At 36.2% G+C, this 12,934-nt stretch overlaps 1 protein-coding gene across 4 annotated transcripts in view; it reads left to right on the top strand.

Moving 5' to 3' along the window:
- kcnc3b (potassium voltage-gated channel, Shaw-related subfamily, member 3b) overlaps positions 1-12,934 on the top strand; it is a 138,541-nt gene that overhangs the window by 95,986 nt on the left and 29,621 nt on the right. For 2 of the 4 annotated variants that reach the window (XM_062055822.1, XM_062055821.1), the window contains exons 4-5: positions 4,703-4,897; positions 5,570-5,698. In XM_062055822.1, coding sequence (XP_061911806.1) covers positions 4,703-4,897; positions 5,570-5,691 — 317 coding nt within the window. In that variant the 3' untranslated portion in view covers positions 5,692-5,698. Of the gene's footprint in view, positions 1-4,702; positions 4,898-5,569; positions 6,490-12,934 lie in introns of those variants that run through there. The other 2 variants (XM_062055820.1, XM_062055823.1) reach the window with 2 other exon arrangements.

Here is a 12,934-nt window from a genome sequence, read left to right on the forward strand (position 1 = left end):
ACAACGATACATTATTTCAGGCATTATTAGCCATTTTGCTTGTTTGGTTTAGGAGTTATGTTTAAATAACTGTCATATTGAGTGGGACAGTTATACTGTCATATTGAGTAAAAAACACATGTTTGTATTTGCAAACTTTACAAAAGCTCATGTTTCTAGTAAAACCCACAACGATACATTATTTCAGGCATTATTAGACATTTTGCATGTTTGGTCTAGGAGTTATGTTTGAATACATTTGTATTGCTTTTTGGGCATTATCTCAGGATTCTAAGAACATTACTGTCATATTGAGTAAAAAAACAAATTTTTGTGTTTGCAAACCTTACAAAAGCTCATGTTTCTAGTAAAACTCACAAAGATACATTATTTCAGGCATTATTAGACATTTTGCATGTTTGGTTTAGGAGTTATGTTTAAATAACTGTCATATTGAGTGGGACAGTTATACTGTCATATTGAGTAAAAAACACATGTTTGTATTTGCAAACCTTACAAAAGCTCATGTTTCTAGTAAAACCCACAACGATACATTATTTCAGGCATTATTAGACATTTTGCATGTTTGGTTTAGGAGTTATGTTTGAATACATTTGTATTGCTTTTTGGGCATTTTCTCAGGATTCTAAGAACATTACTGTCATATTGAGTAAAAAAACAAATTTTTGTGTTTGCAAAACTTACAAAAGCATAGGTTTCTAGCACAATTTGCAAAGATGCATTATTTCAGGCATTATTAGCCATTTTGCATGTTTGGTTTAGGAGTTATGTTTAAATAACTGTCATATTGAGTGGGACAGTTATACTGTCATATTGAGTAAAAAACACATGTTTGTATTTGCAAACTTTACAAAAGCTCATGTTTCTAATAAAACCCACAACGATACATTATTTCAGGCATTATTAGACATTTTGCATGTTTGGTTTAGGAGTTATGTTTGAATACATTTGTATTGCTTTTTGGGCATTATCTCAGGATTCTAAGAACATTACTGTCATATTGAGTAAAAAAACAAATTTTTGTGTTTGCAAACCTTACAAAAGCTCATGTTTCTAGTAAAACTCACAAAGATACATTATTTCAGGCATTATTAGACATTTTGCATGTTTGGTTTAGGAGTTATGTTTAAATAACTGTCATATTGAGTGGGACAGTTATACTGTCATATTGAGTAAAAAACACATGTTTGTATTTGCAAACCTTACAAAAGCTCATGTTTCTAGTAAAACCACAACGATACATTATTTCAGGCATTATTAGACATTTTGCATGTTTGGTTTAGGAGTTATGTTTGAATACATTTGTATTGCTTTTTGGGCATTTTCTCAGGATTCTAAGAACATTACTGTCATATTGAGTAAAAAAACAAATTTTTGTGTTTGCAAAACTTACAAAAGCATAGGTTTCTAGCACAATTTGCAAAGATACATTATTTCAGGCATTATTAGCCATTTTGCATGTTTGGTTTAGGAGTTATGTTTAAATAACTGTCATATTGAGTGGGACAGTTATACTGTCATATTGAGTAAAAAACACATGTTTGTATTTGCAAACTTTACAAAAGCTCATGTTTCTAATAAAACCCACAACGATACATTATTTCAGGCATTATTAGACATTTTGCATGTTTGGTTTAGGAGTTATGTTTGAATACATTTGTATTGCTTTTTGGGCATTATCTCAGGATTCTAAGAACATTACTGTCATATTGAGTAAAAAAACAAATTTTTGTGTTTGCAAACCTTACAAAAGCTCATGTTTCTAGTAAAACTCACAAAGATACATTATTTCAGGCATTATTAGACATTTTGCATGTTTGGTTTAGGAGTTATGTTTAAATAACTGTCATATTGAGTGGGACAGTTATACTGTCATATTGAGTAAAAAACACATGTTTGTATTTGCAAACCTTACAAAAGCTCATGTTTCTAGTAAAACCCACAACGATACATTATTTCAGGCATTATTAGACATTTTGCATGTTTGGTTTAGGAGTTATGTTTGAATACATTTGTATTGCTTTTTGGGCATTATCTCAGGATTCTAAGAACAATACTGTCATATTGAGTAAAAAAACAAATTTTTGTGTTTGCAAACCTTACAAAAGCATAGGTTTCTAGCAAAATTTGCAAAGATACATTATTTCAGGCATTATTAGCCATTTTGCATGTTTGGTTTAGGAGTTATGTTTAAATAACTGTCATATTGAGTGGGACAGTTATACTGTCATATTGAGTAAAAAACACATGTTTGTATTTGCAAACTTTACAAAAGCTCATGTTTCTAATAAAGCCCACAACGATACATTATTTCAGGCATTATTAGACATTTTGCATGTTTGGTTTAGGAGTTATGTTTGAATACATTTGTATTGCTTTTTGGGCATTATCTCAGGATTCTAAGAACATTACTGTCATATTGAGTAAAAAAACAAATTTTTGTGTTTGCAAACCTTACAAAAGCTCATGTTTCTAGTAAAACTCACAAAGATACATTATTTCAGGCATTATTAGACATTTTGCATGTTTGGTCTAGGAGTTATGTTTAAATAACTGTCATATTGAGTGGGACAGTTATACTGTCATATTGAGTAAAAAACACATGTTTGTATTTGCAAACCTTACAAAAGCTCATGTTTCTAGTAAAACCACAACGATACATTATTTCAGGCATTATTAGACATTTTGCATGTTTGGTTTAGGAGTTATGTTTGAATACATTTGTATTGCTTTTTGGGCATTTTCTCAGGATTCTAAGAACATTACTGTCATATTGAGTAAAAAAACAAATTTTTGTGTTTGCAAAACTTACAAAAGCATAGGTTTCTAGCACAATTTGCAAAGATACATTATTTCAGGCATTATTAGCCATTTTGCATGTTTGGTTTAGGAGTTATGTTTAAATAACTGTCATATTGAGTGGGACAGTTATACTGTCATATTGAGTAAAAAACACATGTTTGTATTTGCAAACCTTACAAAAGCTCATGTTTCTAGTAAAACCACAACGATACATTATTTCAGGCATTATTAGACATTTTGCATGTTTGGTTTAGGAGTTATGTTTGAATACATTTGTATTGCTTTTTGGGCATTTTCTCAGGATTCTAAGAACATTACTGTCATATTGAGTAAAAAAACAAATTTTTGTGTTTGCAAAACTTACAAAAGCATAGGTTTCTAGCACAATTTGCAAAGATACATTATTTCAGGCATTATTAGCCATTTTGCATGTTTGGTTTAGGAGTTATGTTTAAATAACTGTCATATTGAGTGGGACAGTTATACTGTCATATTGAGTAAAAAACACATGTTTGTATTTGCAAACTTTACAAAAGCTCATGTTTCTAATAAAACCCACAACGATACATTATTTCAGGCATTATTAGACATTTTGCATGTTTGGTTTAGGAGTTATGTTTGAATACATTTGTATTGCTTTTTGGGCATTATCTCAGGATTCTAAGAACATTACTGTCATATTGAGTAAAAAAACAAATTTTTGTGTTTGCAAACCTTACAAAAGCTCATGTTTCTAGTAAAACTCACAAAGATACATTATTTCAGGCATTATTAGACATTTTGCATGTTTGGTTTAGGAGTTATGTTTAAATAACTGTCATATTGAGTGGGACAGTTATACTGTCATATTGAGTAAAAAACACATGTTTGTATTTGCAAACCTTACAAAAGCTCATGTTTCTAGTAAAACCCACAACGATACATTATTTCAGGCATTATTAGACATTTTGCATGTTTGGTTTAGGAGTTATGTTTGAATACATTTGTATTGCTTTTTGGGCATTATCTCAGGATTCTAAGAACAATACTGTCATATTGAGTAAAAAAACAAATTTTTGTGTTTGCAAACCTTACAAAAGCATAGGTTTCTAGCAAAATTTGCAAAGATACATTATTTCAGGCATTATTAGCCATTTTGCATGTTTGGTTTAGGAGTTATGTTTAAATAACTGTCATATTGAGTGGGACAGTTATACTGTCATATTGAGTAAAAAACACATGTTTGTATTTGCAAACTTTACAAAAGCTCATGTTTCTAATAAAGCCCACAACGATACATTATTTCAGGCATTATTAGACATTTTGCATGTTTGGTTTAGGAGTTATGTTTGAATACATTTGTATTGCTTTTTGGGCATTATCTCAGGATTCTAAGAACATTACTGTCATATTGAGTAAAAAACAAATTTTGGTGTTTGCAAACCTTACAAAAGCTCATGTTTCTAGTAAAACTCACAAAGATACATTATTTCAGGCATTATTAGACATTTTGCATGTTTGGTCTAGGAGTCAAGTTTAAATAACTGTCATATTGAGTAAAAAACACATTTTTGTGTGTGCAAACCTGACAAAAGCTCATGTTTCTAGTAAAAGTCACATAGATACATTATTTGAGGCATTATTAGAAATATTGCATGTTTGGTTTTGGAGTTATGTTTATATCATTTTCATATTTAGGTGATCCATGGTTGCTATGGTAACAGCAGAATCCCGGTTTTCCTTATTGCAAGCTAATGTATATTTTGTTAGGGTTTTTAATTCGTTTTATAAGGTGTAATTATTACGTAATGTTGCTCTAAACAGTTTTTACTCAAATTATTCTGACTGCACAATGACCATAGTGTCCTAAAACTGTCCTACAACTACTGACATGTACTGACCGTGATGTGACGCTGCGCAGACTCCAAGCAGAACGGCGATGCGGCCTCGGCCGCCTTGGCCAACGAAGACTGCCCCACCATCGACCAGGTGCTCAGCCCGGACGAGAGGAGCCCCATCGGGCGGGGTCCCACCCGGGAACGCTACCAGCAGGACCGCGCCTGCTTCCTGCTTAACACCAGGGAATTCCGAGCCACAGATGGGAATGTGCGGAAAGGTACGGGAAAAAGCACGGACGCACACAAACATGTTGTGTTTGCACCAACATGCACACGTTGAGGAGGGCTGGCTCAGGATAGACAGGAGAGCACACGTACTGTAGACGCACAGGCACACTCCAGCTCTTGTGCTCTGCTCCTGTGTGTGCCATCACCGCTTGGTTTGATTACTTCTGTCTGGCTTCAAAGTTGACGTGCGTCTCCTTATTGGTTTGTTTGTCCTTATTTGACTTGCGGTCGTCCATCTTTCCATGGTGTCCGTGTGTTTGGTTGCGTGTCCATCCATGCTCATGAACAGTCTTTCTCTGTCTTCTGGACTCAGACAGTTGACCATGCATTAATTTACTTCTCGTACTCTTTCTCTCCCGACCCTTCTTATTACCCCTTTTAATTTCTTCCCTTATCCTAACCTCCCCGCACATTCCCCTTAAATAAATTCCATACATCCATTTCTCATCCCCTTTGTGCCGCTCCAACCCTCCCTTCCCCTTCCCCTCCCCCTTTTTAATTTCTACATCATCACCTTTGTGCTCATGACCTAACACCTTCACCCATCTACTACTCATCGCAATCAAACCACCACCAATCACTGCTACCGCCACCATGCACCCAAACACTCCCTCACACTCCCTTCAAACTTTTCAACACCCCCCTTGTTGACAACAAACTAGAGGCAGCAGCCCTGGCACCCAGCCCAGACTCCCCTCTGACTGAGGATTGGTATAAGATGGAAGGGTCTCTGTTACAGCAGGACCTCAATGCAAACTCCACCTCCTCCTGGATCAAACCGTAGACCAGAGGTAACGATGCAGAAAAACAAAATCCAAACAAATACGGCAACAGCCCGTAGGTGCAGTAGCTACACTTTTCTTTTTTCTTTTCTTTCCTTAGTTTATTTCGAACATGAACATACTTACCGCATCATACATCACACAATGTCATATCATTTCACTTTACATCATGTCCGAAAAGGAGTAGGAAGAAGCGAAGCTTATTTAATCCTACCCCTTTTACAAATATATACATTCATATACTGACTTCTTTTTGTAGTACAATGACATCCCTGAATGATTAATGCAGCAGTTTTGTAATGTATAACTAGAAAATTCCCGCGGAAATTTTGATGGGCCTGCTATCTGTGCCCTCGACCTCTGGTCGGGGGTCGCCGGAAGCCGCCGTACTTATGAGATGGTGCCGAGTGTCTGTTTTAGGTGTCGTTGTACAAAATGAGCCGCAGAGCTAGCCTAAAACAGTAGCATGTTTACACAAAAATGATAACACGTAGCATGTGTGCTAACGATAGCATGATAACAGTCGCCATGTTTCATATACCAAGTTGTACGACTCAAAGGTGAAAAAAAAGGAAAATTAGAAGAAAAAGTTAGCATGCTTAAGTTAGCTTGCTAGCATGCTATTGTTTGCATGCTAACAGGTAACAAGTGTCACATACCAAGTTTTATGACCCTGGACGAAACGGTTGCAAAACTAGCTAAAAAAGTGAGCATGTTAATTTTAGCGTGCTAGCAAGCTATCGTGAGCATGGTAACGGTTAGTTTGTGTCACATACCAAGTTATATGACTCTAAGGTGTATGGCCGGGGAAATAGAGAAACATGATAGATAGATAGTACATTTAGCAAAGAAAGCCGCCGTACTTATTAGATGGTGCCGAGTGTCTGTTTTAGGTGTCGCTGTAAAAATGAGCCGCAGAGCTAGCCTAAAACAGTAGCATGTTTACACAAAAATGATAACACGTAGCATGTGGGCTAACGATAGCATGATAACAGTCGCCATGTTTCATATACCAAGTTGTACGACTCAAAGGTGTATGGCTGCAGAAATAGGAAAAAAAAAAAGTAAAATTAGAAGAAAAAGTTAGCATGCTTAAGTTAGCTTGCTAGCATGCTATTGTTTGCATGCTAACAGGTAACAAGTGTCACATACCAAGTTTTATGACCCTGGACGAAACGGTTGCAAAACTAGCTAAAAAAGCGAGCATGCTAATTTTAGCATGCTAGCAAGCTATCGTGAGCATGGTAATGGTTAGTTTGTGTCACATACCAAGTTATATGACTCTAGCTTGCTAGCATGCTATTGTTTGCATTCTAACAGGTAACAAGTGTCACATACCACGTTTTATGACCCTGGACGAAACGGTTGCAAAACTAGCTAAAAAAGTGAGCATGCTAATTTTAGCATGCTAGCAAGCTATCGTGAGCATGGTAATGGTTAGTTTGTGTCACATACCAAGTTATATGACTCTAAGGTGAGAAACATGAGTACATTTAGCAAAGAAAGCCGCCGTACTTATTAGATGGTGCCGAGTGTCTGTTTTAGGTGTCGTTGTACAAAATGAGCCACAGAGCTAGCCTAAAACAGTAGCATGTTTACACAAAAATGATAACACGTAGCATGTGTGCTAACGATAGCATGATAACAGTCAGCATGTTTCATATACCAAGGTATACGACTCAAAGGTGTATGGCTGCGGAAATAGAACATTTTTTTAAATTAGAAGAAAAAGTTAGCATGCTTAAGTTAGCTTGCTAGCATGCTATTGTTTGCATGCTAACAGGTAACAAGTGTCACATACCAAGTTTTATGACGCTGGACGAAAAGGTTGCAAAACAGTAGCATGTTTACACAAAAATGATAACACGTAGCATGTGTGCTAACGATAGCATGATAACAGTCGGCATGTTTCATATACCAAGTTGTACGACTCAAAGGTGTATGGCTGCGGAAATAGGAAAAAAAAAAAGTAAAATTAGAAGAAAAAGTTAGCATGCTTAAGTTAGCTTGCTAGCATGCTATTGTTTGCATGCTAACAGGTAACAAGTGTCACAAACCAAGTTTTATGACCCTGGACGAAACGGTTGCAAAACTAGCTAAAAAAGTGAGCATGCTAATTTCAGCATGCTAGCAAGCTATCGTGAGCATGGTAATAGTTAGTTTGTGTCACATACCAAGTTATTTGACTCTAAGGTGTATGGCCGGGGAAATAGAGAAACATGAGTACATTTAGCAAAGAAAGCCGCCGTACTTATTAGATGGTGCCGAGTGTCTGTTTTAGGTGTCGTTGTACAAAATGAGTTACAGAGCTAGCCTAAAACAGTAGCATGTTTACACAAAAATGATAACACGTAGCATGTGTGCTAACGATAGCATGATAACAGTCAGCATGTTTCATATACCAAGGTATACGACTCAAAGGTGTATGGCTGCGGAAATAGAATTTTTTTTTTAAATTAGAAGAAAAAGTTAGCATGCTTAAGTTAGCTTGCTAGCATGCTATTGTTTGCATGCTAACAGGTAACAAGTGTCACATACCAAGTTTTATGACCCTGGACGAAAAGGTTGCAAAACAGTAGCATGTTTACACAAAAATGATAACACGTAGCATGTGTGCTAACGATAGCATGATAACAGTCGCCATGTTTCATATACCAAGTTGTACGACTCAAAGGTGTATGGCTGCAGAAATAGGAAGAAAAAAAAAGGAAAATTAGAAGAAAAAGTTAGCATGCTTAAGTTAGCTTGCTAGCATGCTATTGTTTGCATGCTAACAGGTAACAAGTGTCACATACCAAGTTTTATGACCCTGGACGAAACGGTTGCAAAACTAGCTAAAAAAGTGAGCATGCTAATTTTAGCATGCTAGCAAGCTATCGTGAGCATGGTAATGGTTAGTTTGTGTCACATACCAAGTTATATGACTCTAAGGTGTATGGCCGGGGAAATAGAGAAACATGAGTACATTTAGCAAAGAAAGCCACCGTACTTATTAGATGGTGCCGAGTGTCTGTTTTAGGTGTTGTACAAAATGAGCCTCAGAGCTAGCCTAAAACAGTAGCATGTTTACACAAAAATGATAACACGTAGCATGTGTGCTAACGATAGCATGATAACAGTCAGCATGTTTCATATACCAAGGTATACGACTCAAAGGTGTATGGCTGCGGAAATAGAATTTTTTTTTTAAATTAGAAGAAAAAGTTAGCATGCTTAAGTTAGCCTGCTAGCATGCTATTGTTTGCATGCTAACAGGTAACAAGTGTCACATACCAAGTTTTATGACCCTGGACGAAAAGGTTGCAAAACAGTTGCATGTTTACACAAAAATGATAACACGTAGCATGTGTGCTAACGATAGCATGATAACAGTCGGCATGTTTCATATACCAAGTTGTACGACTCAAAGGTGTATGGCTGCAGAAATAGGAAAAAAAAAAAGTAAAATTAGAAGAAAAAGTTAGCATGCTTAAGTTAGCTTGCTAGCATGCTATTGTTTGCATGCTAACAGGTAACAAGTGTCACATACCAAGTTTTATGACCCTGGACGAAACGGTTGCAAAACTAGCTAAAAAAGTGAGCATGCTAATTTTAGCATGCTAGCAAGCTATCGTGAGCATGGTAATGGTTAGTTTGTGTCACATACCAAGTTATATGACTCTAGCTTGCTAGCATGCTATTGTTTGCATTCTAACAGGTAACAAGTGTCACATACCACGTTTTATGACCCTGGACGAAACGGTTGCAAAACTAGCTAAAAAAGTGAGCATGCTAATTTTAGCATGCTAGCAAGCTATCGTGAGCATGGTAATGGTTAGTTTGTGTCACATACCAAGTTATATGACTCTAAGGTGAGAAACATGAGTACATTTAGCAAAGAAAGCCGCCGTACTTATTAGATGGTGCCGAGTGTCTGTTTTAGGTGTCGTTGTACAAAATGAGCCACAGAGCTAGCCTAAAACAGTAGCATGTTTACACAAAAATGATAACACGTAGCATGTGTGCTAACGATAGCATGATAACAGTCGCCATGTTTCATATACCAAGTTGTACGACTCAAAGGTGTATGGCTGCGGAAATAGGAAAAAAAAAAAGGAAAATTAGAAGAAAAAGTTAGCATGCTTAAGTTAGCTTGCTAGCATGCTATTGTTTGCATGCTAACAGGTAACAAGTGTCACATACCAAGTTTTATGACCCTGGACGAAAAGGTTGCAAAACAGTAGCATGTTTACACAAAAATGATAACACGTAGCATGTGTGCTAACGGTAGCATGATAACAGTCGGCATGTTTCATATACCAAGTTGTACGACTCAAAGGTGTATGGCTGCGGAAATAGGAAAAAAAAAAAGTAAAATTAGAAGAAAAAGTTAGCATGCTTAAGTTAGCTTGCTAGCATGCTATTGTTTGCATGCTAACAGGTAGCAAGTGTCACATACCAAGTTTTATGACCCTGGACGAAACGGTTGCAAAACTAGCTAAAAAAGCGAGCATGCTAATTTTAGCATGCTAGCAAGCTATCGTGAGCATGGTAATGGTTAGTTTGTGTCACATACCAAGTTATATGACTCTAAGGTGTATGGCCGGGGAAATAGAGAAACATGAGTACATTTAGCAAAGAAAGCCGCCGTACTTATTAGATGGTGCCGAGTGTCTGTTTTAGGTGTCGTTGTACAAAATGAGCCACAGAGCTAGCCTAAAACAGTAGCATGTTTACACAAAAATGATAACACGTAGCATGTGTGCTAACGATAGCATGATAACAGTCAGCATGTTTCATATACCAAGGTATATGACTCAAAGGTGTATGGCTGCGGAAATAGATTTTTTTTTTTAAATTAGAAGAAAAAGTTAGCATGCTTAAGTTAGCTTGCTAGCATGCTATTGTTTGCATGCTAACAGGTAACAAGTGTCACATACCAAGTTTTATGACCCTGGACGAAAAGGTTGCAAAACAGTAGCATGTTTACACAAAAATGATAACACGTAGCATGTGTGCTAACGATAGCATGATAACAGTCGCCATGTTTCATATACCAAGTTGTACGACTCAAAGGTGTATGGCTGCGGAAATAGGAGAAAAAAAAAAGGAAAATTAGAAGAAAAAGTTAGCATGCTTAAGTTAGCTTGCTAGCATGCTATTGTTTGCATGCTAACAGGTAACAAGTGTCACATACCAAGTTTTATGACCCTGGACGAAACGGTTGCAAAACTAGCTAAAAAAGCGAGCATGCTAATTTTAGCGTGCTAGCAAGCTATCGTGAGCATGGTAATGGTTAGTTTGTGTCACATACCAAGTTATATGACTCTAGCTTGCTAGCATGCTATTGTTTGCATTCTAACAAGTGTCACATACCACGTTTTATGACCCTGGACGAAACGGTTGCAAAACTAGCTAAAAAAGTGAGCATGCTAATTTTAGCATGCTAGCAAGCTATCGTGAGCATGGTAATGGTTAGTTTGTGTCACATACCAAGTTATATGACTCTAAGGTGTATGGCCGGGGAAATAGAGAAACATGAGTACATTTAGCAAAGAAAGCCGCCGTACTTATTAGATGGTGCCGAGTGTCTGTTTTAGGTGTCGTTGTACAAAATGAGCCACAGAGCTAGCCTAAAACAGTAGCATGTTTACACAAAAATGATAACACGTAGCATGTGTGCTAACGATAGCATGATAACAGTCAGCATGTTTCATATACCAAGGTATACGACTCAAAGGTGTATGGCTGCGGAAATAGAATTTTTTTTTTAAATTAGAAGAAAAAGTTAGCATGCTTAAGTTAGCTTGCTAGCATGCTATTGTTTGCATGCTAACAGGTAACAAGTGTCACATACCAAGTTTTATGACCCTGGACGAAAAGGTTGCAAAACAGTAGCATGTTTACACAAAAATGATAACACGTAGCATGTGTGCTAACGATAGCATGATAACAGTCGGCATGTTTCATATACCAAGTTGTACGACTCAAAGGTGTATGGCTGCGGAAATAGGGAAAAAAAAAAGTAAAATTAGAAGAAAAAGTTAGCATGCTTAAGTTAGCTTGCTAGCATGCTATTGTTTGCATGCTAACAGGTAACAAGTGTCACATACCAAGTTTTATGACCCTGGACGAAACGGTTGCAAAACTAGCTAAAAAAGCGAGCATGCTAATTTTAGCAGGCTAGCAAGCTAACGTGAGCATGATAATAGTTGGCTTGGGTCACATACCAAGTTATATGAGAAACATGAGTACATTTAGCAAAGAAAGTTAGCACTATAATGTTAGCATGCTTACGTTTGCATGCTAACAGTATGCAAGTGTCACGTACCAAGTTACACCACTCTGGGTGAAACGGTAGCAAAACTAGCGCAAATAGTTAGCATTAAGTCAATTAAGTCAGTCATGATACACATACTGAGATGAAGAATATCTTATTTTCAATAAGGTTAAAAGTGTTTCTCATAATTCTTTTTCTTTGCACTTTGTAAGCACTATTAATTTGAACAACCTCTTAAACTGGATCATATCAGTACTTTGTTTAACTTCTTTACGTAATCCATCCCATAATTGAAGTCCACATACTGATATGCTAAAGGTTCTAAGTGTTGTACGTGCATACAAATGTTTTTAAATGAGATTTTCCTCTAAGGTTACATTTCTCCTCTTGAGTAGAGAATAATTGTTGTTTGATTGATTGATTGATTGAGACGTTTATTGACATCATAAAGAATTGAATCCATGTAATGCTTTAAAAAAAAGGCAAATGAATGGCACAAAAAGCCAAAAGGCTTGTTTCCATTGTGGTCCATTAAATATTCATCACATTTGATACATATATAACCTGTAACATGTATATAAAAAATTACGTTAAAAAAATGGATAAATAATGTACATATACCGTATTTTTCGGATTATAAGTCGCAGTTTTTTTTCATAGTTTGGCCGGGGGTGCGACTTATACTCAGGAGCGTCTTATGTGTGAAATTATTAACACATTACCGTAAAATATCAAATAATATTATTTAGCTCATTCACGTAAGAGACTAGACGTATAAGATTTCATGGGATTTAGCGATTAGGAGTGACAGATTGTTTGGTAAACGTATAGCATGTTCTTAGGGCTGTGAATCTTTGGGTGTCCCACGATTCGATTTAAAATCGATTCTTGGGGTCACGATTCGATTCAAAATCGATTTTTTTTCAATTCAACACGATTCTCGATTCAAAAACGATTTTTTTTAAATTTTTTTATTATTATTATTA

The sequence above is a fragment of the Entelurus aequoreus genome, linkage group LG08 (genome assembly GCF_033978785.1).
Source record: "Entelurus aequoreus isolate RoL-2023_Sb linkage group LG08, RoL_Eaeq_v1.1, whole genome shotgun sequence".
NCBI lineage: Eukaryota > Metazoa > Chordata > Actinopteri > Syngnathiformes > Syngnathidae > Entelurus > Entelurus aequoreus.